At 55.0% G+C, this 23,925-nt stretch overlaps 1 protein-coding gene across 1 annotated transcript in view; it reads left to right on the top strand.

Annotated features, from left to right (window-relative positions):
* The window catches only part of ssbp4 (single stranded DNA binding protein 4), a 206,874-nt gene that overhangs the window by 148,372 nt on the left and 34,577 nt on the right, over positions 1 to 23,925 (top strand). The window contains exons 6-14 of the mRNA XM_086004348.1: positions 859 to 942; positions 5,567 to 5,626; positions 7,313 to 7,379; positions 13,981 to 14,051; positions 14,739 to 14,806; positions 15,886 to 15,934; positions 17,134 to 17,169; positions 17,914 to 17,965; positions 20,512 to 20,582. Coding sequence (XP_085860474.1) covers positions 859 to 942; positions 5,567 to 5,626; positions 7,313 to 7,379; positions 13,981 to 14,051; positions 14,739 to 14,806; positions 15,886 to 15,934; positions 17,134 to 17,169; positions 17,914 to 17,965; positions 20,512 to 20,582 — 558 coding nt within the window. The remainder of the gene's footprint in view (positions 1 to 858; positions 943 to 5,566; positions 5,627 to 7,312; positions 7,380 to 13,980; positions 14,052 to 14,738; positions 14,807 to 15,885; positions 15,935 to 17,133; positions 17,170 to 17,913; positions 17,966 to 20,511; positions 20,583 to 23,925) is intronic.

The following is a 23,925-nucleotide window of genomic DNA, read 5'->3' as shown; positions in this document are numbered from 1 at the left end:
CTGCCTTCTCCCCATATTCCTTGATCCCTTTAGCCTTAAGAAATATATCCAACTCCTTCTTGAATATATTTAATGAATTGGCCTCTACTGCCTTCTGTGGTAGAGAATTCCACAGGTTCACCACTCTCTGGGTGAAGAAATTCCTCCTCATCTCTGTCCTAAATGGCTCACCCCTTATCCTTAGACTGTGACCCCTGGTTCTGGACTCCCCGACCATCGGGAACATCCTTCCTGCATCTAGTCTGTCCAGTCCTGTTAGAATTTTATAAGTTTCAATGAGATCCCCTCTCATTCTTCTAAACTCCAGCAAGTATAAGCCCAATCGACCCAATCTCTCCTCATACGTCATTCCTGCCATCCCAGGTATCAGCCTGGTGAATCTTCGCTGCACTCCCTCCATGTCTCAGGCCCAAGTAGCAAAGTGCCTGCTGACGCCATTAAGTGAAACCCTCGGTGTCCCGAGCGCGCTGACTCCGTCTGTTCCGCAGCCTGGCCGCGCTGTGCACGCAGGGCTCAGTGGAAAGCGATTAAAATTATCGGCTGTTAATGGAACCAGTTAGGTTTTTAAACAGCATTCAAATTCTCCAAGTGCCTGCGGTGGGATTTGATCTCACAGTCTCGGGATTATTAGTCCAGTAACACAACCACCACACCACCGAACCCTGAGCTGATTGTTCACCTTCCGACCCTGGGGGACCTGAGGCCAGTTCTAGCACTTGCGCTAAGATCAGCTTACTCGGGACAGGCCGGGGCTGTTTCCTGGACTCGGTATCAGGCCTGGGGGGGGAGGGGGAGCGCGTTAACGCACTTTGGTTCTGTCCGAGTGGTCACTGATTGTTTATTTCTTCTCCATTAAAGGGACCCCCGGGATCACAGCCATCTCCTCACGCACAGGCACCTCCACACAACACCAGCAACCCCATCATGGGCCCTCACGGTCAGGTAAGTGCTGTCTGACAGGACGGGCGGGGGCTCGAGTTCTGGCTGTGGGAGGGGCCACACTGTGGGGGAGGGGCTGTGCTGTGGGGGGAGGGGCCACACTGTGGGGGAGGGGCCGTGCTGTGGGGGAGGGGCCACGCTGGGGGAGGGGCCACACTGTGGGGGCGGGGCTGTGCTGTGGGGGGAGGGGCCACACTGTGTGGGGAGGGGCTGTGCTGTGTGGGGAGGGGGCCACACTGGGGGAGGGGCCGTGCTGTGGGGGGAGGGGCCACACTGGGGGGGAAGGGCCACACTGGGGGAGGGGCCACACTGTGGGGGAGGGGCCACACTGTTAAGGGAGGGGTTGTGCTGTGGGGGGAGGGGCCACACTGGGGGGAGGGGCTGTGCTGTGGGGGGTGGGGGCCACATGGTGGGGGAGGGGCCACACTGTGGGGGGAGGGGCCAAACTGTTGGGGGAGGGGCCACACTGGGGGGGGCTGTGCTGTGGGGGGAGGGGCCACACGGGGGGAGGGGCCACTGTTGGGGGAGGGGCTGTGCTGTGGGGGTGGGGCCACACTGTTGGGGGAGGGGCTGTGCTGTGGGGGCAGGGCCACACTGTTGGGGGTGGGGCTGTGCTGTGGGGGGAGGGACTGTGCTGTGGGGGGCAGGGCCACACTGTGGGGGAGGGGCTGTGCTGTGGGGGGAGGGGCCACACTGTTGGGGGAGGGGCTCCACTGTTGGGGGAGGGGCTCAGGTAGCCGCTGGGTTTTTGCTCCCCAATGTCAGAAGTTCTCCGCAGGTGATGGCTAACACAGAGAAACTATTTCCTCTGGTGGGGGGAGTCCAGAACAAGGGGGCAGAACCTTAAAATTAGAGCCAGGCCGTTCAGGGGTGATGTCAGGAAGCACTTCTTCACACAAAGGGTGGTGGAAATCTGGAACTCTCTCCCCGCAAAGGCTGTTGAGGCTGGGGGTCAATTGAAAATTTCAAAACTGAGATTGATAGATTTTTGTTGGGTGAGGGTATTAAGGGTTATGGCACCAAGGCGGGTAAATGGAGTTAAGATACAGATCAGCCGTGATCTGATTGAATGGCGGAACAGGCTCGAGGGGCTGAATGGCCTCCTCCTGTTCCTCTAACAGGCTCGAGGGGCTGAATGGCCTCCTCCTGTTCCTCTAACAGGCTCGAGGGGCTGAATGGGCCTCCGCCTGTGCCTCTAACAGGCTCGAGGGGCTGAATGGCCTCCACCTGTTCCTCTAACAGGCTCGAGGGGCTGAATGGCCTCCACCTGTCCCTGTGTAACAGGCTCGAGGGGCTGAATGGCCTCCTCCTGTTCCTGTGTAACAGGCTCGAGGGGCTGAATGGCCTCCTCCTGTTCCTGTGTAACAGGCTCGAGGGGCTGAATGGCCTCCACCTGTTCCTGTGTAACAGGCTCGAGGGGCTGAACAGCCTCCTCCTGTTCCTGTGTAACAGGTTCGAGGGGCTGAACGGCCTCCTTCTTTTCCTCTGTAACAGGTTCGAGGGGCTGAATGCCCTCCACCTGTCCCTGTGTGAAAGCTGATTCTACCCACACTCACCATCCACGCATCCCTTTCCCAGCAGGGCTCACTGGGCAGTGATCAGGAGCAGGATTCCTGGCGGATTTTCCAGTCCCCTGGGTATTGAGGCCACTGATAGCCCTCTCTACCCCGCCTCGAGATCCGCTAGCTCTGCACAGACCGGAGGAGGGGAGCCTTCCTAGCCCGTGTGCCTCAGTACCACAGCAGGCATTGCAATTCCCAGCCGAGAGGAGGGCTGTGTTTGGAAATTTTAACGACAAAAATGGACCAGCTGAACCCATTGGGTGAATGTTGCTTTACTGGGGTGGGGGGTCAAGGTGGGTTAAAAACCAGCTGTTTGTTGGCTGTAATGGTCCAATGAGAAAGGAGTTGGGTAGTCATAGACACATTAGTGTAGTGTAGAGGGAGCTTTACTCTTTATCTAACCCGTGCTGTACCTGCCCTGTGAGTGTTTGATGGGACAGTGTAGAGGGAGCTTTACTCTTTATCTAACCCGTGCTGTACCTGCCCTGTGAGTGTTTGATGGGACAGTGTAGAGGGAGCATTACTCTGTATCTAACCCGTGCTGTACCTGCCCTGGGAGTGTTTGATGGGACAGTGTAGAAGGAGCTTTACTCTGTATCTAACCTGTGCTGTACCTGCCCTGGGAGTGTTTGATGGGACAGTGTAGAGGGAGCTTTACTCTGTATCTAACCTGTGCTGTACCTGCCTTGGGAGTGTTTGATGGGGACAGTGTAGCGGGAGCTTTACTCTGTATCTAACCTGTGCTGTACCTGCCCTGGGAGTGTTATATGGGACAGTGTAGAGGGAGCTTTACTCTGTATCTAACCCGTGCTGTACCTGCCCTGGGAGTGTTTGATGGGACAGTGTAGAGGGAGCTTTACTCTGTATCTAACCCGTGCTGTACCTGCCCCAGGAGTGTTTGATGGGACAGTGTAGAGGGAGCTTTACTCTGTATCTAACCCGTGCTGTACCTATCCTGGGAGTGTTTGATGGGACAGTGTAGAGGGAGCTTTACTCTGTATCTAACCCGTGCTGTACCTGCCCTGGGAGTGTTTGATGGGGACAGTGCAGTGGGAGATTTACTCTGTATCTAACCCGTGCTGTACCTGCCCTGGGAGTGTTTGATGGGACAATGTAGAGGGAGCTTTACTCAGTATCTAACCCGTGCTGTACCTGCCCTGGGAGTGTTTGATGGGATAGTGTAGAGGGAGCTTTACTCTGTATCTAACCCGTGCTATACCTGCCCTGGGAGTGTTTGATGGGACAGTGTAGAGGGAGCTTTACTCTGCATCTAACCCATGCTGTACCTGCCCTGGGAGTGTTTGATGGGACAGTGTAGAGGGAGCTTTACTCTGTATCTAACCCGTGCTGTACCTGCCCTGGGAGTGTTTGATGGGACAGTGTAGAGGGAGCTTTACTCTGTATCTAACCCGTGCTGTACCTGCCCTGGGAGTGTTTGATGGGACAGTGTAGAGGGAGCTTTACTCTGTATCTAACCCGTGCTGTACCTGCCCTGGGAGTGTTTGATGGGACAGTGTAGAGGGTGCTTTACTCTGTATCTAACACGTGTTGTACCTGCCCTGGGAGTGTTTGATGGGACAGTGTTGAGGGAGCTTTACTCTGTATCTAACCCGTGCTGTACCTGCCCTGGGAGTGTTTGATGGGACAGTGTAGAGGGAGCTTTACTCTGTATCTAACCCGTGCTGTACCTGCCCTGGGAGTGTTTGATAGAACAGTGTAGAGGGAGCTTTACTCTGTATCTAACCCGTGCTGTACCTGCCCTGGGAGTGTTTGATGGGACAGTGTAGAGGGAGCTTTACTCTGTATCTAACCTGTGCTGTACCTGCCCTGGGAGTGTGTGATAGGACAGTGTAGAGGGAGCTTTACTCTGTATCTAACCTGTGCTGTACCTGCCCTGGGAGTGTTTGATGGGACAGCGTAGAGGGAGCTTTACTCTGTATCTAACCCGTGCTGTGCCTGCCCTGGGAGTGTTTGATGGGACAGTGTAGAGGGAGCTTTACTCTGTATCTAACCCGTGCTGTATGTGTCCTGGGAGTGTTTGATGGGACAGTGTCGAGGGAACTTTACTCTGTATCTAACCCGTGCTGTACCTGCCCTGGGAGTGTTTGATGGGACAGTGTAGAGGGAGCTTTACTCTGTATCTAACCCGTGCTGTACCTGCCCTGGGAGTGTTTAATGGGACAGTGTAGAGGGAGCTTTACTCTGTATCTAACCCGTGCTGTACCTGCCCTGGGAGTGTTTGATGGGACAGTGTAGAGGGAGCTTTACTCTGTATCTAACCCGTGCTGTACCTGCCCTGGGAGTGTTTGATGGGACAGTGTAGAGGGAGCTTTACTCTGTATCTAACCCGTGCTGTACCTGCCCTGGGAGTGTTTGATGGGACAGTGTAGAGGGAGCTTTACTCTGTATCTAACCCGTGCTGTACCTGCCCTGGGAGTGTTTGATGGGACAGTGTAGAGGGAGCTTTACTCTGTATCTAACCCGTGCTTTGCCTGCCCTTGGAGTGTTTGATGGGACAGTGTAGAGGGAGCTTTACTCTGTATCTAACCCGTGCTGTACCTGTCCTGGGAGTGTTTGATGGGACAGTGTCGAGGGAGCTTTACTCTGTATCTAACCCGTGCTGTACCTGCCCTGGGAGTGTTTGATGGGACAGTGTAGAGGGAGCTTTGCTCTGTATCTAACCAGTGCTGTACCTGCCCTGGGAGTGTTTGATGGGACAGTGTAGAGGGAGCTTTACTCTGTATCTAACCCGTGCTGTACCTGCCCTGGGAGTGTTTGCTGGGACAGTGTAGAGGGAGCTTTGCTCTGTATCTAACCCGTGCTGTACTTGCCCTGGGAGTGTTTGATGGGACAGTGTAGAGGGAGCTTTACTCTGTATCTAACCCGTGCTGTACCTGCCCTGGGAGTGTTTGATGGGGCAGTGTAGAGGGAGCTTTACTCTGTATCTAACCCGTGCTGTACCTGCCCTGGCAGTGTTTGATGGGGCAGTGTAGAGGGAGCTATACTCGTTCTATGGTCGGTTTTCTGAGCTATTCAGTGTGACGGGTTTTTGTTTGCTCCAACAGCCCTTCATGTCTCCTCGTTACCCAGGCGGTCCCCGGTCGTCGCTCCGAATGTCGGTGCAGGTGAGTGTTGGCGGGATGGAATCAAACTGCCCCTGCCCTTCGAATCTGGACTAACTTACCCCAGACTGGAGACTAGGACCCCCAACACCCGTCAGGTGCCTGTCAGTGGGAGGCTCATTGCATGTTCTGTTCCCCGGCCTGTATTATTTCCCCCACCCGTGTCCCATCCCGACACCCAAAAATCAAGTTTGAGTCGCTGTCAGGTTGAAGCCTGCGGCCTATTACCGTCTTAGTAACTGGTTTCTTTTGGAATTTGCTCCCCCCTATTCAGGGGGGCGGGGGTTCAGTTCCCCAGACGGTCGCTGTTGCCCCCCCCCCCAATTGTCAAATAACAAAGGGCCAGCTTTCCGCCCCCCCATCTCCCCTCCACCCCCCCTCCACCCCAACCCCACCATGACCCAACCTATTGACCCGGGTCGACACGGAATAATTATGTGGGGGGTGTTTCCCCCCCAGCGAGTGGAAGCGCCCCCGCCCCCCCCACACTGCTGAGGAAGGAGCAGGGTCAGTGTGGGGGCGGGGGGCGCAGGGCTCCTGAGACTTGGGGATGTTTGTTTATTTAAATGAAGATGTCGGATTGGCCCGGGGCGGTGTGGGGGCAGGGGGGTGGAGGGGTGGTGAGTGATGGGACTCCCAATAAGAGAGCGGGGTAGAAATTAGACTTCGTTGGACCGTAGAATCAGGGTTGAAAAATGTCCGACCCGAAATCGGGCGAGGCACAGACTCTGGGATCTTCCTGCTCTGTGTGATCCGGTCCTGCACCAGGCAGTACGATTACTTGCTGAGCCGTCAGGGTGGGGAGATGTCATTAGAATCATCGAATCACACAGCACTGCTGAGCCTGTGCCGCCTCTTGGAAAGCGTTTTAGTCCCACTCCCCCACTCGTTCCCCATTGCCTCGCAAATGTTTCAGTTGAGAAACAGACCCTGAGCATCTTGTACAGGAGGTCGGGCTAGAGAGACGGCGACCCCGGGGACAAAGGCATTTACAAACAAACAGAAATGTCAGGCAGGAACAGACGCAATGGTCCAGCTAGCCTCCCTCTAGACGATCGCACCTAGTCCGAGAGACAGGGCAGATCCTGCGATGAGGAAAGATTGGATCGGCTGGGGTTGTTTTCTTTGGAACAGAGGAGGCTGAGGGGAGACTTGATTGAGGTGTATAAAATTATGAGGGGCCTGGATAGAGTGGATAGGAAGGACCTATTTCCCCTAGCAGAGAGGTCAATAACCAGGGGGTGTAGATTTAAAGTAATCGGTCGGAGGTTTAGAGGGGAGTTGAGCAGAACTTTCTTCGCCCAGAGGGTGGTGGGGGTCTGGAACTCACTGCCTGAAAGGGTGGTTAGAGGCAGAAACCCTCATCACATTTAAAAAGTACTTGGATATGCACTTGAAGTGCCGGAACCTACAGGGCTACGGGCCAAGAGTTGGAAAGTGGGATTAGGCTGGAGAGCTCATTGGGCCAGCACAGACACGATGGGCCGAATGGCCCCCACCTGTGCCGTAAATTTCTATGATTCTAAGATGTAAAACAGGCTGCCGATTCACTATCGCCCGCTTTACTCTATTGCACTGAGTCAAGATCACCCCCAGAGTGAGACTAGAGGCGGGACGGGGTGGGGGGGGGCGGTGATGCAGGGATCCTGCTCCGTGTTAACGCTTCCTGTGTTTGCTTTATTCCCGCAGCCCCCTGTCGGAGTCCCAGGGTCTCAGCCCCTGTTACCGAACGCCATGGACCCCACAAGGCAGCAAGGTAGGTACCGGAATTCAGGAGGCTGTAAAACGCACCCGGGGTCTGCTAGACGCCCGCCTGCAGCCAGTCTGACAGCGGCCGATCGTAACCTGGGACATTCCCACTCCCCCGGACCATTCCCCCAACCCCAGCTGTTCCCCCGAGCCGGCCCCCCCGGGTCCATTTCCCCGCCCCCCCCCCCCAGACCGTTGCCCCCGGGGTGGAAGGAGCAGAGCTGGCTGTGTCGAGGGTGTTCGGCCTAGGGCCCAGTAGCCAGTGACATTGCCTCAGGGAGCGGGATTGAGCGCTGCGGAATTAGCAGCCCAACATCTGGATAATGTAGACTATGACCAGCTGTTTCACCCTGTCCAGAACAGTCGACCCAGAGGACACGGCCTGCGCTTAAAGGGGGTAAACTCAAAACTAATCTTGCAGCAACAATATTTCAGTGAGCGAGTGGTCAATCAACGGAACAGGCTCCCTGGGGAGACGGTGGGTGCAGTTAGTGTTGATTGATTCATATGCAAATTAGAGTGATTTATTTCAGAAAGTACTATTTTGGGACACAGTATGTGAGTAATTTGAGAGGTGACGTGTGGTGAGTGCAGCGAGCTCGGGAGGAACAGGGGACTTTGGGCCTCTGGTTCCCAAAGCTCTCCACCACTGGGGGATTTCCTCGCCTCATGTCTGGGTCTGTTGTAGACTCATTGATAGAGATTGATCGCTGTGATTGGTCAACAGCTCCATTATCGTTTCATCGTGTGACTCCCAGGATGGTAGAAGGTGAATTAAATGGTCCCTGGTCATTTGTAGTCTCGCAGTACCCATGTTCCTACAGGGCTCAAGTGCCAGACATGAGGGAAAGAAAGTGGAGGTCAAAGTCTAGACAGCAATCTGGGCTTCGATTGCAAAACCTGAACTGAACCCATAGGATTTCACACCAGGATCCCTGGACGCTAGGGGTACACAGGGAGTCCGCTACATCAGAATTCTGTTCACGGACTCGAAATTTCTGTGATACTGTGTCAGTATTTACAGGGGGTCCCCGGGAGTGTGTCTGTAGTTACAGGGGGTCTCCAGGAGTGTGTCAGTATTTACAGGGGGTCCCCGGGAGTGTGTCAGTATTTACAGGGGGTCCCCGGGAGTGTGTCAGTATTTACAGGGGGTCCCCAGGAGTGTGTCAGTAGTTACAGGGGGTCCCCGGGAGTGTGTCTATATTTACAGGGGTCTCCGGGAGTGTGTCGGTATATTTACAGGGGGTCCCCGGGAGTGTGTCTGTATTTAGAGGGGATTCCCAGGAGTGTGTCAGTATTTACAGGGAGTCTCCGGGAGTGTGTCAGTATTTACAGGGAGTCTCCGGGAGTGTGTCAGTATTTAGAGGGGATTCCCGGGAGTGTGTCAGTATTTACAGGGAGTCTCCGGGAGTGTGTCAGTATTTACAGGGAGTCTCCGGGAGTGTGTCAGTATTTACAGGGAGTCTCCGGGAGTGTGTCAGTATTTACAGGGAGTCCCTGGGAGTGTGTCAGTATTTACAGGGAGTCACCGGGAGTGTGTCAGTATTTACAGGGGGTCCCCGGGAGTGTGTCAGTATTTACAGGGGGTCCCCGGGAGTGTGTCCGTATTTACAGGGGTCTCCGGGAGTGTGTCAGTATTTACAGGGGGTCCCCAGAGTGTGCCAGTATTTACAGGGGCTCCCCGGGAGTGTGTCAGTATTTACAGGGAGTCCCCGGGAATGTGTCAGTATTTACAGGCGACTCCGGGAGTGTGTTTGTATTTACAGGGGGTCCCCGGGAGTGTGTCGGTATTTACATGGGGTCCCCGGGAATGTGTCTGTATTTACAGGGAGTCTCCGGGAGCGTGTCAGTATTTATAGGGGGTCTCCGGGAGTGTGTCAGTATTTACAGGGAGTCTCCGGGAGTGTGTCCGTATTTACAGGGGGTCCCCGGGAGTGTGTCAGTATTTACAGGGGTCTCTGGGAGTGTGTCAGTATTTACAGGGGGTCCCCGGGAGTGTGTCAGTATTTACAGGGGGTCCCCGGGAGTGTGTCAGTATTTACAGGGGCTCGCTGGGAGTGTGTCAGTATTTACAGGGGGTCCCCGGGAGTGTGTCAGTATTTACAGGGGTCTCTGGGAGTGTGTCAGTATTTACAGGGGCTCGCTGGGAGTGTGTCAGTATTTACAGGGGGTCCCCGGGAGTGTGTCAGTATTTACAGGGGGTCCCCGGGAGTGTGTTAGTATTTACAGGGGGTCCCCAGGAGTGTGTCAGTATTTACAGGGGGACCCCGGGAGTGTGTCAGTATTTACAGGGGGTCCCCGGGAGTGTGTCAGTATTTACAGGGGGTCCCCGGGAGTGTATCAGTATTTACAGGGGGTCCCCGGGAGTGTGTCAGTATTTACAGGGGGTCCCCAGGAGTGTATCAGTATTTACAGGGGGTCTCTGGGAGTGTGTCAGTATTTACAGGGGGTCCCCGGGAGTGTGTCAGTATTTACAGGGGTGTCCCTGGGAGTGTGTCGGTATTTACAGGGGGTCCCCGGGAGTGTGTCAGTATTTACAGGGGTTCCCCGGGAGTGTGTCAGTATTTACAGGCAGTCCCCGGGAGTGTGTCAGTATTTACAGGGGGTCCCTGGGAGTGTGTCAGTATTTACAGGGGGTTCCCGGGAGTGTGTCAGTATTTACAGGGGGTCCCCCGGAGTATGTCTGTATTTACAGGGGGTCCCCGGGAGTGTGTTAGTATTTACTGGGGTTCCCCGGGAGTGTGTCAGTATTGACAAGGGGTCCCCGGGAGTGTGTCAGTATTTACAGGGGGTCCCTGGGAGTGTGTCAGTATTTACAGGGGGTCCCCGGGAGTGTGTCAGTATTTACAGGGGGTCCCCGGGAGTGTGTCAGTATTTACAGGGGGTCCCCGGGAGTGTGTCAGTATTTACAGGGGGTCCCCGGGAGTGTGTCAGTATTTACAGGGGGTCCCTGGGAGTGTGTCAGTATTTACAGGGGGTCCCCGGGAGTGTGTTAGTATTTACAGGGTACCCCGGGAGTGTGTCAGTATTTACAGGGGGTCCCCGGGAGTGTGTCAGTATTTACAGGGGGTCCCGGGAGTGTGTCAGTATTTACAGGGGGTCTCTGGGAGTGTGTCAGTATTGACAGGGGTCCCCGGGAGTGTGTCAGTATTTACAGGCAGTCCCCGGGAGTGTGTCAGTATTTACAGGGGGTCTCTGGGAGTGTGTCAGTATTTACAGGGGGTTCCCGGGAGTGTGTCAGTATTTACAGGGGCTCTCCAGGAGTGTGTCTGTATTTACAGGGGGTCCCCGGGAGTGTGTCAGTATTTACAGGGGGTCCCCGGGAGTGTGTTAGTATTTACAGGGTTCCCCGGGAGTGTGTCAGTATTTACAGGGGGTCTCTGGGAGTGTGTCAGTATTTACAGGGGGTCCCCAGGAGTGTGTCAGTATTTACAGGGGGTCCCCGGGAGTGTGTTAGTATTTACAGGGTTCCCCGGGAGTGTGTTAGTATTTACAGGGGGTCTCTGGGAGTGTGTCAGTAGTTACAGGGGGTTCCCAGGAGTGTGTCAGTATTTACAGGGGGTCCCCGGGAGTGTGTCAGTATTTACAGGGGGTCCCCAGGAGTGTGTCAGTAGTTACAGGGGGTCCCCGGGAGTGTGTCTATATTTACAGGGGTCTCCGGGAGTGTGTCGGTATATTTACAGGGGGTCCCCGGGAGTGTGTCTGTATTTAGAGGGGATTCCCAGGAGTGTGTCAGTATTTACAGGGAGTCTCCGGGAGTGTGTCAGTATTTACAGGGAGTCTCCGGGAGTGTGTCAGTATTTAGAGGGGATTCCCGGGAGTGTGTCAGTATTTACAGGGAGTCTCCGGGAGTGTGTCAGTATTTACAGGGAGTCTCCGGGAGTGTGTCAGTATTTACAGGGAGTCTCCGGGAGTGTGTCAGTATTTACAGGGAGTCCCTGGGAGTGTGTCAGTATTTACAGGGAGTCACCGGGAGTGTGTCAGTATTTACAGGGGGTCCCCGGGAGTGTGTCAGTAGTTACAGGGGGTCCCCGGGAGTGTGTCCGTATTTACAGGGGTCTCCGGGAGTGTGTCAGTATTTACAGGGGGTCCCCAGAGTGTGCCAGTATTTACAGGGGCTCCCCGGGAGTGTGTCAGTATTTACAGGGAGTCCCCGGGAATGTGTCAGTATTTACAGGCGACTCCGGGAGTGTGTTTGTATTTACAGGGGGTCCCCGGGAGTGTGTCGGTATTTACATGGGGTCCCCGGGAATGTGTCTGTATTTACAGGGAGTCTCCGGGAGCGTGTCAGTATTTATAGGGGGTCTCCGGGAGTGTGTCAGTATTTACAGGGAGTCTCCGGGAGTGTGTCCGTATTTACAGGGGGTCCCCGGGAGTGTGTCAGTATTTACAGGGGTCTCTGGGAGTGTGTCAGTATTTACAGGGGGTCCCCGGGAGTGTGTCAGTATTTACAGGGGGTCCCCGGGAGTGTGTCAGTATTTACAGGGGCTCGCTGGGAGTGTGTCAGTATTTACAGGGGGTCCCCGGGAGTGTGTCAGTATTTACAGGGGTCTCTGGGAGTGTGTCAGTATTTACAGGGGGTCCCCGGGAGTGTGTCAGTATTTACAGGGGCTCGCTGGGAGTGTGTCAGTATTTACAGGGGGTCCCCGGGAGTGTGTCAGTATTTACAGGGGGTCCCCAGGAGTGTGTTAGTATTTACAGGGGGTCCCCGGGAGTGTGTCAGTATTTACAGGGGGTCCCCAGGAGTGTATCAGTATTTACAGGGGGTCTCTGGGAGTGTGTCAGTATTTACAGGGGGTCCCCGGGAGTGTGTCAGTATTTACAGGGGGTCCCCGGGAGTGTGTCAGTATTTACAGGGGGTCCCCGGGAGTGTGTCAGTATTTACAGGGGGTCCCCAGGAGTGTGTCAGTATTTACAGGGGAACCCCGGGAGTGTGTCAGTATTTACAGGGGGTCCCCGGGAGTGTGTCAGTATTTACAGGGGGTCCCCAGGAGTGTATCAGTATTTACAGGGGGTCCCCGGGAGTGTGTCAGTATTTACAGGGGGTCCCCAGGAGTGTATCAGTATTTACAGGGGGTCTCTGGGAGTGTGTCAGTATTTACAGGGGGTCCCCGGGAGTGTGTCAGTATTTTAGGGGTGTCCCTGGGAGTGTGTCAGTATTTACAGGGGGTCCCCGGGAGTGTGTCAGTATTTACAGGGGTTCCCCGGGAGTGTGTCAGTATTTACAGGCAGTCCCCGGGAGTGTGTCAGTATTTACAGGGGGTCCCTGGGAGTGTGTCAGTATTTACAGGGGGTTCCCGGGAGTGTGTCAGTATTTACAGGGGGTCCCCGGGAGTGTGTCAGTATTTACAGGGGGTCCCCCGGAGTATGTCTGTATTTACAGGGGGTCCCCGGGAGTGTGTTAGTATTTACTGGGAGTCTCCGGGAGTGTGTCAGTATTGACAAGGGGTCCCCGGGAGTGTGTCAGTATTTACAGGGGGTCCCTGGGAGTGTGTCAGTATTTACAGGGTTCCCCGGGAGTGTGTCAGTATTTACAGGGGGTCCCCGGGAGTGTGTCAGTATTTACAGGGGGTCCCCGGGAGTGTGTCAGTATTTACAGGGGGTCCCCGGGAGTGTGTCAGTATTTACAGGGGGTCCCTGGGAGTGTGTCAGTATTTACAGGGGGTCCCCGGGAGTGTGTTAGTATTTACAGGGTTCCCCGGGAGTGTGTCAGTATTTACAGGGGGTCCCCGGGAGTGTGTCAGTATTTACAGGGGGTCCCGGGAGTGTGTCAGTATTTACAGGGGGTCTCTGGGAGTGTGTCAGTATTGACAGGGGTCCCTGGGAGTGTGTCAGTATTTACAGGCAGTCCCCGGGAGTGTGTCAGTATTTACAGGGGGTCTCTGGGAGTGTGTCAGTATTTACAGGGGGTTCCCGGGAGTGTGTCAGTATTTACAGGGGCTCTCCAGGAGTGTGTCAGTATTTACAGGGGGTCCCCGGAGTGTGTCAGTATTTACAGGGGGTCCCCGGGAGTGTGTTAGTATTTACAGGGGGTCTCTGGGAGTGTGTCAGTATTTACAGGGGGTCCCCAGGAGTGTGTCAGTATTTACAGGGGGTCCCCGGGAGTGTGTTAGTATTTACAGGGTTCCCCGGGAGTGTGTTAGTATTTACAGGGGGTCTCTGGGAGTGTGTCAGTAGTTACAGGGGGTTCCCAGGAGTGTGTCAGTATTTACAGGGGGTCCCCGGGAGTGTGTCAGTATTTACAGGGGATCCCCGGGAGTGTGTCAGTATTTACAGGGGGTCCCCGGGAGTGTCAGTATTTACAGGCAGTCCCCGGGAGTGTGTCAGTATTCACAGGGGGTCCCCGGGAGTGTGTCAGTATTTACAGGGGGTCCCCGGGAGTGTGTCAGTATTTACAGGGGGTCCCCGGGAGTGTGTCAGTATTTACAGGGGGTCCCCGGGAGTGTCAGTATTTACAGGCCGTCCCCGGGAGTGTGTCAGTATTTACAGGGGGTCCCCGGGAGTGTGTCAGTATTTACAGGGGGTCCCCGGGAGTGTCAGTATTTACAGGGGGTCCCCGGGAGTGTGTCAGTATTTCTGACGATGGTTTGCCTTTGTGTTTGTTTCAGGGCATCCGAGTATGGCAGGTCCGATACAGAGAATGGCAGCTCCTCGTGGACTAGTGAGCATGGGGCCGCAGGTATCTGTCCCGATCACACCCCACACGTAGCGTTTCCATCGGCCCTTCGAGATGTGTCCGCCGTTCTACCCTCCGAGATCTTGATTGCGCCTCCTCGTTAGCTGTCTACCCTGCTCCTCAGCCCTAGATGTGACGGGACCTCTCTCCCTCCCCAACTCTAACCCTGCCCCAGGTTTCCGAACATACGGCACGCCCCCTTTCTGTTGCGAGTGTCCTGTTGCCTCCTCATGACCCCCTTTACGGAGAGGATGGGGGCAACAGCCAGTTTGGGAGCCCCGTGCCCAGTCCGGCCGACAGCATGGGTGTGAGAAAGGCTCCCGGTGACGGTGATTTCCGTTTTCTCAGTGCTCCAGCTCAGGGTGAACTCTCCCAACTGCAGGTCTGAAGTCAAGAACTACCCATGGCTGGAATTACCAGGTTCAAATCAGCAATCTACCTCGCAGTGAGTTCAAGTCACTACCCGGGGACCATTCTTCAATATGTCGTATTTTACAGTTACCCTATGGCTCAGTGATAAATGCACATCCCTGTGCTGGGACTGAGCCCCACACAAAGCAGGAAAGGCCCTGGCTCCATCCCCGGCCTGTGCTGAGTGAAGTTCACTGATCCCCTGTCCGGTTCTGGATATTCCCAGGTTTTCTCCCTGTTGCTGTCTGACTCCTGTCTGTTTTTCCCTTTCTCTTCCAGAGTTTCGGAGGAGTGATGCGGCCCCCACCGAACTCTTTAAGCGGTCCTGGGATGCCGGGAATGAATCTGTAAGATTTCCAATAGGATTGTGACTGTTGATGAGTGTCGATGGGTTGCGTCGTCACATGGTCCCAGCTGGTGGAGATTGAGCCTCTTAAATTATTAGTGGAACCTGCTGAGAGATCTTTCAAGGATACAGGGGAGAGTGGAGCGTTGGGATTATCATGGAATCGCACAGCACAAAACGAGGCCATTCGGCCCATCGTGCTTGTGCCGGCTCTTTGAAAGAGCTCTCCAATTAATCCGACTCCCCCGGCTCTTTTCCCAAAGTCCTGCTAATGTTTCCCCTTCCAGTATTTCTCCAATTCCCTTTTGAAAGTTACTATTGAATCTGCCTCCACCGCCCTTTCAGGCAGCGCATTCCAGATCACAACAACTCACTGCGTAAAAACATTCTCCTCATCTCCCCTCTGGTTCTTTTGCCGATTATCTTCACTCTGTGTCCTCTGGTTACCGACCCTCCCGCCACTGGAAACAGTTTCTCCTTATTTACTCTATCAAAACCCTTCATGATCTTGAACACTTCTATCAAATCTCCCCTTAACCTTCTCTGCTCTGAGGAGAGCAATCCCAATCTAGAGAACAATCTAGTTTTAGTTTTGTTTTGGATTGCAAAGAGCCGGCAGAAACACGATGGGCCGAAGGGCCTCCTACTGAGCTGCAAACCTCAGTGGTTCTCGTGTGAAAAATGGGGCTCAAAGGAAAGACAGACTTGTATTTCTATAGCGCCTTTCACAACCTCAGGACATCCCAAAGTGCTTCACAGCCAATGAAGTACTTTTTGAAGTGTAGTCACTGTTGTAATGTAGGAAACGCAGCAGCCAATTTGCGCACAGCAAGATCCCACAAACAGCAGTGTAATAATGAGCAGATCACCTGTTTTAGTTGTTGGCCGGGCAGGTGTAGGAATCAGGTGTTTGGTGCTCAGCAGGAATGAAGGAGAGGGAGATCGGAGGGGCAATGGTCATAGTCGGACCAGAGTGAAGAGGTTGTGATCGAGAGAGGGAGAGGCTGATGGTGAGGGGTTTACTGGGTCGAGGGGACCCCCGTGTGATGTCTGTAACCCAGGGTTGTGATTCTGTTGCAGGGGTCCAGGCGGAGGGAGACCGTGGCCAAACCCACCGAACGCTAACTCGGTGAGTAACCAGCGATCGGAGAGAGTCTGAGCGGATCGAGCAGAGGAGCGGCCTCCGGTTGAGATTAACCCTTCATTCACCGCAGCGACTGGTTCAGGTGTTAACAGTCTGATCTCTTCCCAGTACATCCATAACACAACCCCGATTCACACCGGGCTAGTCCCTGCAGTCTAACCATCCGACTATATTTCTCACCCCTTCTCATGGATGGTTAATGAGTTTATGTCTCCTGTACTCCAGGCCCCACCTGGTACTGTCACAAGCATTGCAGAATGAGCTTTAATATGTGGATTATATTTTGTATTAAGCAAAGCTAGCTAAAAGAAAGAGAAAGAAAGACTTGCATTTCTGTAGCGCCTTTCACAATCACCGGACGTCCCAAAGTGCTTTACAGCCAATGAAGTACTTTTTGAAGTGGAGTCACTGTTGTATTGTGGGAAACGCGGCAGCCAATTTGCACACAGCAAGTTCCCACAAACAGCAATGTGATAATGACCAGATCATCTGTTTTTGTTATGTTGATTGAGGGATAAATATTGGCCCCAGGACACCGGGGAGAACTCCCCTGCTCTTCTTCGAAATAGTGGCCGTGGGATCTTTTACGTCCACCTGAGAGAGCAGACGGGGCCTTGGTTTAACATCTCATCCGAAAGACGGCACCTCCGACAGTGCCGCGCTCCCTCAGTACTGCCCCTCTGACAGTGCGGCGCTCCCTCAGTACTGCCCCTCCAACTGTGCAGCGCTCCCTCAGTACTGTCCCTCCGACAGTGCAGCGCTCCCTCAGTACTGCCCCTCCGACAATGCCGCGCTCCCTCAGTACTGCCCCTCCGACAGTGCGGTGCTCCCTCAGTACTGCCCCTCCGACAGTGCGGCGCTCCCTCAGTACTGCCCCTCCGACAGTGCAGAGCTCCCTCAGTACTGCCCCTCCGACAGTGCGGTGCTCCCTCAGTACTGCCCCTCCGACAGTGCGGCGCTCCCTCAGTACTGCCCCTCCGACAGTGCAGAGCTCCCTCAGTACTGCACTGGGAGGGTCAGCCTGGATTTTTGCTCAAGTCTCTGGAGTGGGGCTCGAACCTACAACCTTCTGATTCCGAGATGAGTCTGACAACTCACACACAATGGCTATTCTAGTGTCCCTACACCTGTGCGCTCGATTAACAGAGGCGAGCGTTAATGGATTGTCTCTCTTTCTGTCCCAGATACCGTATTCTTCATCGTCACCGGGCAGCTACGTGGTGAGTTTATCCACCTGACCTCAGCGTATCGTACAGCACCCGCGCATTCTCCCACACCGGGGGCAAGCCCCCCGCCCTGTATTCGGCTTCCTCCCCCCCCCCCGCACCCACTCCTCCCCTCCCCCCGCATTCCCCTCCTCCACCCCCCTCCTCCCCGCATCCCCCTCCTCCCCTCCCCCGCATCCCCCTCCTCCCCCCGCATCCCCCTCCTCCCCCCCGCATCCTCCTCCGCCCCTCCCCATCCCCCTCCTCCCCCCGCATCCTCTTCCTTCCCTCCCCCCCGCATCCCCTTCCTCCCCTCCCCCCACATCCCCCTCCTCCCCTCCCCCCGCATTCTCCCCCCTCCCCGAATCCTGCTCCCCCCCTCCCCGAATCCTGCTCCCCCCTCCCCGAATCCTGCTTCCCCCCTCCCCGAATCCTGCTCCCCCCTTCGCTGCACCGACGGGCGAGACTACTCCCCTGCTCAACCTTCCCGCTCTCCATTCTGGTTACCCCCCCTGCACCGATGGGGGAACGCCTGGCCCCTCCCCTGCTCCCCCTATCCTGCCTACCCCCCTACCACCCCCTGCCCAGCTAATCTATTGCCCCTCCCCCTCCCCAACATGCTCCTCTCCCCCTTGTTCCCCTCCCCCTGTCTGATTGGCCTCCCTCTCACCAATGGGAAGCTCCATTTTGAGTTTGTGGTTAATTTCTTGTCTGTAACAATCTCTACTCTAACAGCTGATTTTATTTCTTCTCTCTCAGGGTCCCCCAGGCAGCGCTCCCCCGGGAACGCCGATCATTCCCAGCCCAGGAGGTAAGGTGGCTCTTCCCACCCATTGTAGCAGTACCAGAGTTATTACTTTGGGAATGACAGGGGCGGGGAGAATACATCAGAGTCATAACTAGTGGGGGAACGGGCCACAGGGGTGGTGAATAGTCAAAATATTCTTCATTTTGATACTTTTCATTTAAGGTTAATTCTTCGAATTAAAATCACACTTACAGAGTAAAGCTCCCTCTACACTGTCCCATCAAACACTCCCAGGGCAGGTACAGCATGGGTTAGATACAGAGTAAAGCTCCCTCTACACTGTCCCATCAAACACTCCCAGGGCAGGTACAGCACGGGTTAGATACAGAGTAAAGCTCCCTGACAAGGTGCCACACAAAAGATTACTGCACAAGATAAAAAATCACGGGATTGGGGTAATATACTGGCATGGGTGGAAGATTGGCTATCTAGCAGAAAACAGAGAGTTGGGATAAATGGTTCATTCTCGGGTTGGCAATCAATGACTAGTGGTGTTCCGCAGGGATCAGTGCTGGGACCCCAACTCATTACAATCTATATTAACGATTTGGAGGAAGGGACCGAGTGCAACGTATCCAAGTTTGCCGACGATACAAAGATGGGAGGGAAAGCAGTGAGTGAGGAGGACATAAAAAACCTGCAAAAGGACATAGACAGGCTAAGTGAGTGGGCAGAAATTTGGCAGATGGAATATAATGTTGGAAAATGTGAGGTTATGTACTTTGGCAGAAAAAATCAAAGAGCAAGTTATTATCTAAATGGAGAGACACTGCAAAGTGCTACAGTACAAAGGGATCTGGGGGTCCTGGTGCATGAAACACAGAAGGTTAGTATGCAGGTACAGCAGGTGATCAGGAAGGCCAATGGAATCTTGGCTTTTATTGCAAGGGGGATGGAGTATAAAAGCAGGGAAGTCTTGCTGCAGTTATACAGGGTACTGGTGAGGCCACACCTGGAATACTGCGTACAGTTTTGGTTTCCATATTTAAGAAAAGATATACTTGCTCTCGAGGCAGTTCAGAGAAGGTTCACTCGGTTGATTCTGGAGATGAGGGGGTTGACTTATGAGGAAAGGTTGAGTAGGTTGGGCCTCTACTCATTGGAATTCAGAAGAATGAGAGGCGATCTTATCGAAACATATAAGATTGTGAGGGGGCTTGATTGGGTGGATGCGGGGAGGATGTTTCCACTGATGGCTGAGACTAGAACTAGGGGGCATAATCTTAGAATAAGGGGCTGCCCTTTCAAAACTGAGATGAGGAGAAACTTCTTCACTCAGAGGGTAGTAAATCTATGGAATTTGCTACCTCAGAGAGCTGTGGAAGCTGCGACATTAAATAAATTTAAAACGGAGATAGACAGTTTCCTAGCTGATAAGGGAATTAGGGGTTACGGGGAGCGGGCAGGGAAGTGGACGTGAGTCTAGGTTCGGATCAGCCATGATCCTATTGAATGGTGGAGCAGGCCCAAGGGGCTGTATGGCCTACTCCTGCTCCTATTTCTTATGTTCTTATGTTCTCTACACTGTCCCATCAAACACTCCCAGGGCAGGTACAGCACGGGGTAGATACAGAGTAAAGCTCCCTCTACACTGTCCCCATCAAACACTCCCAGGGCAGGTACAGCACGGGTTAGATACAGAGTAAAGCTCCCTCTACACTGTCCCATCAAACGCTCCCAGGGCAGGTACAGCACGGGTTAGATACAGAGTAAAGCTCCCTCTACACTGTCCCCATCAAACACTCCCAGGGCAGGTACAGCACGGGTTAGATACAGAGTAAAGCTCCCTCTACACTGTCCCATCAAACACTCCCAGGGCAGGTACAGCACGGGTTAGATACAGAGTAAAGCTCCCTCTACACTGTCCCATCAAACACTCCCAGGGCAGGTACAGCACGGGGTTAGATACAGAGTAAAGCTCCCTCTACACTGTCCCCATCAAACACTCCCAGGGCAGGTACAGCACGGGGTTAGATACAGAGTAAAGCTCCCTCTACACTGTCCCCATCAAACACTCCCAGGGCAGGTACAGCACGGGGTTAGATACAGAGTAAAGCTCCCTCTACACTGCCCCATCAAACACTCCCAGGGCAGGTACAGCACGGGTTAGATACAGAGTAAAGCTCCCTCTACACTGTCCCATCACCCCCTACTGCACCCATTGTGTGATTTTTCTCTCTCATTCTGTGGCTCTGGATGAGAGTTCTGGTTGTTATGGAGTTTGGATCAGTTTTGTACACGTGCCCAGGTTGACGCAGAGCTGCACTGAGACTGTTCAAACTCATTTCACACAAGGTCCTGAGAGACGAGGTTGGCTATTAACCCATCGGTCTTGGCTGCATTCGGACCCAGTGCCTGGACTCGCTGCTCCACCCAGCTTGTGGCCTGGTCCCATTAAGTGCGGATCGGCCACATATTTTGAACAGACTTAATTCCAATAAATGTTCTTTAGGTTTGTGCGGATTATTCTATAAAACTCTGACATGCTGTGACCCACCTCACTCGTGACCCCTCCCCATTGACCTTTGGCCTCTGTTGTGTTTTGTTAGACTCCACAAACTCCAGTGAAAACATGTACACGATGATGAATCCCATCGGACCCGGAGGGAACCGTCCCAGTGTAAGTCTGCGCAGTGAGAGGGGCGTCCCGGGGAATTCAGCCATGGGTGTCTTTAGTTTGGATCCCAGGTCTGTGCTGATCGTGGTATTGGGTGTCTGCAGTATCTCTGGATTAGGTTGGGGCGGGCGGGTGGGTGGGTAAGAGAAATAAGCCCGGGTTCCTGCTCCTGATCAATTATCCAGTGACAGAATTGGGCTTGGCTGTGATGCACAATACAGTCAAATAGCCTGCTGTACTCACTGTCTGAACTCGTGTGTGAGACTTGAGTGAGGCGACTGAGGGGAGCGCCACCTGTGGAACTGTACCCAGTGAGAATCAGCATCTTCAGGAGGAGTGAGGAGATGCATTTCCACCCCCGTAACATCGCCCATCTCCGCCCCTGCCTCAGCTCATCCGCTGCTGAAACCCTCACCCATGCCTTGGTTACCTCCAGGCTCGACTATTCCAGCGCACTCATGGCCGGCCTCAAATCTTCCCATTTTTCAATCTTCCCTAAACTTGACGTCATCAAAAACTCTGCTGCCCGTGTCCTAACTCGCACCAAGTCCCGTTCACCCATCACCCCCTGTGCTCACTGCCCCGTGTCCTAACTCACACCCAGTCCCGTTCACCCATCACCCCCTGTGCTCACTGCCCCGTGTCCTAACTCGCACCAAGTCCCGTTCACCCATCACCCCCTGTGCTCACTGCCCCGTGTCCTAACTCACACCCAGTCCCGTTCACCCATCACCCCCTGTGCTCACTGCCCCGTGTCCTAACTCGCACCCAGTCCCGTTCACCCATCACCCCTGTGCTCACTGCCCCGTGTCCTAACTCACACCCAGTCCCGTTCACCCATCACCCCCTGTGCTCACTGCCCCGTGTCCTAACTCGCACCAAGTCCCGTTCACCCATCACCCCCTGTGCTCACTGCCCCGTGTCCTAACTCACACCCAGTCCCGTTCACCCATCACCCCCTGTGCTCACTGCCCCGTGTCCTAACTCACACCCAGTCCCGTTCACCCATCGCCCCCTGTGCTCACTGCCCCGTGTCCTAACTCACACCCAGTCCCGTTCACCCATCACCCCCTGTGCTCACTGCCCCGTGTCCTAACTCACACCCAGTCCCGTTCACCCATCACCCCCTGTGCTCACTGCCCCGTGTCCTAACTCACACCAAGTCCCGTTCACCCATCACCCCCTGTGCTCACTGCCCCGTGTCCTAACTCACACCCAGTCCCATTCACCCATCACCCCCTGTGCTCACTGCCCTGTGTCCTAACTCACACCCAGTCCCGTTCACCCATCACCCCCTGTGCTCACTGCCCCGTGTCCTAACTCACACCCAGTCCCGTTCACCCATCACCCCCTGTGCTCGCTGCCCCGTGTCCTAACTCGCACCCAGTCCCGTTCACCCATCACCCCCTGTGCTCGCTGCCCCGTGTCCTAACTCATACCCAGTCCCGTTCACCCATCACCCCCTGTGCTCGCTGCCCCGTGTCCTAACTCACACCCAGTCCCGTTCACCCATCACCCCCTGTGCTCACTGCCCCGTGTCCTAACTCACACCCAGTCCCGTTCACCCATCACCCCCTGTGCTCACTGCCCCGTGTCCTAACTCACACCAAGTCCCGTTCACCCATCACCCCCTGTGCTCACTGACCTACACTGGCTCCCGGTCCGGCAACGCTCCCAGATCTCTGCGTTTCTCCAATTCTGGCCTCTTGCGCATCGCTCCACCATTGGCGGCCGTGCCTTCAGCTGCCTGGGCCCCGAGCTCTGGTATTCCCTCCCTAAACCTCTCCGCCTCTCTCTCCTCCTTTAAGATGCTCCTTAAAACCGACCCCTTTGATCACCTGTCCTAATATCTTATGTGGCTCGGTGTCAAATTCTGTTTGATAATCGCTCCTGTGAAGCACCTTGGGATGTTTTACTACGTTAAAGGTGCTATATAAATGCAGGTTGTTGTTGTTATTGTCGGGAGGAAGAACGAACTTGCATTTATATAGCTCCTGGTAACATCCTCCGACCATCCTTGAAGTGTGGTCACTGTTGTTATGTTGGCAAACACAGAAGCCAATTTGAACACAGCAAGATCCCACTAGCCGCACTGAGGCGAGTGAGCAGTTACACTGGATCTGGTGATTTGGGTGCGGGAGGAATGTTGGCCCGGGACACTATCCTGGAACCCCCTCCCTAACAGCACTGTGGGAGCATCTTCACCACACGGACTGCAGCAGTTCAAGATGGTGGCTCACCGCCACCTTCTCAAGGACAACTGGGGATGGGCAATAAATGCTGGCCTTGTCAGCGATGCCCACATCCCGTGAATGAATTAAAGAACAACAGGGAACTCTCTGCTCCTCTTCCAAAATTGCCATTAATGTCTGCCTGAGAGAACAGATGGGGCCTCGGTTTAACGCCTCATCTGAAAGACAGTGCAGCGCTCCCTCAGTACTGCCCCTCCGACAGTGCGGCGCTCCCTCAGTACTGCCCCTCCGACAGTGCAGCGCTCCCTCAGTACTGCCCCTCCGACAGTGCAGCGCTCCCTCAGTACTGCCCCTCCGACAGTGCGGCGCTCCCTCAGTACTGCCCCTCCGACAGTGCGGCGCTCCCTCAGTACTGCCCCTCCAACAGTGCGGCGCTCCCTCAGTACTGCCCCTCCGACAGTGTGGCACTCCCTCAGTACTGCCCCTCCGACAATGCGGCGCTCCCTCAGTACTGCCCCTCCGACAGTGCGGCGCTCCCTCAGTACTGCCCCTCCGACAATGCGGCGCTCCCTCAGTACTGCCCCTCCGACAGTGCGGCGCTCCCTCAGTACTGCCCCTCCGACAGTGCGGCGCTCCCTCAGTACTGCCCCTCCGACAGCGCGGCGCTCCCTCAGTACTGCCCCTCCGACAGTGCGGCGCTCCCTCAGTACTGCCCCTCCGACAGTGCGGCGCTCCCTCAGTACTGCCTCTCCGACAGTGCAGTGCTCCCTCAGTACTGCCCCTCCGACAGTGCAGTGCTCCCTCAGTACTGCCCCTCTGACAGTGCGGCGCTCCCTCAGTACTGCCCCTCCAACAGTGCGGCGCTCTCTCAGTTCTGCCCCTCCGACAGTGCAGTGCTCCCTCAGTACTGCCCCTCCGACAGTGCAGTGCTCCCTCAGTACTGCCCCCCCAACAGTGCAGCACTCCCTCAGTACTGCCCCTCCGACAGTGCGGCGCTCTCTCAGTTCTGCCCCTCCGACAGTGCAGCGCTCCCTCAGTACTGCCCCTCCAACAGTGCAGCACTCCCTCAGTACTGCCCCTCCGACAGTGCGGCGCTCCCTCAGTACTGCCCCTCCGACAGTGCTGCGCTCCCTCAGTACTGCCCCTCTGACAGT

Source organism: Somniosus microcephalus, chromosome 13 (genome assembly GCF_052327205.1).
Source record: "Somniosus microcephalus isolate GS21.2 chromosome 13, FLI_Smic_1.0, whole genome shotgun sequence".
In the NCBI taxonomy this organism is placed as follows: domain Eukaryota; kingdom Metazoa; phylum Chordata; class Chondrichthyes; order Squaliformes; family Somniosidae; genus Somniosus; species Somniosus microcephalus.
The sequence above is the reverse complement of the archived record's forward strand: the minus strand, read 5'-3'. Positions and strand labels throughout refer to the sequence as shown.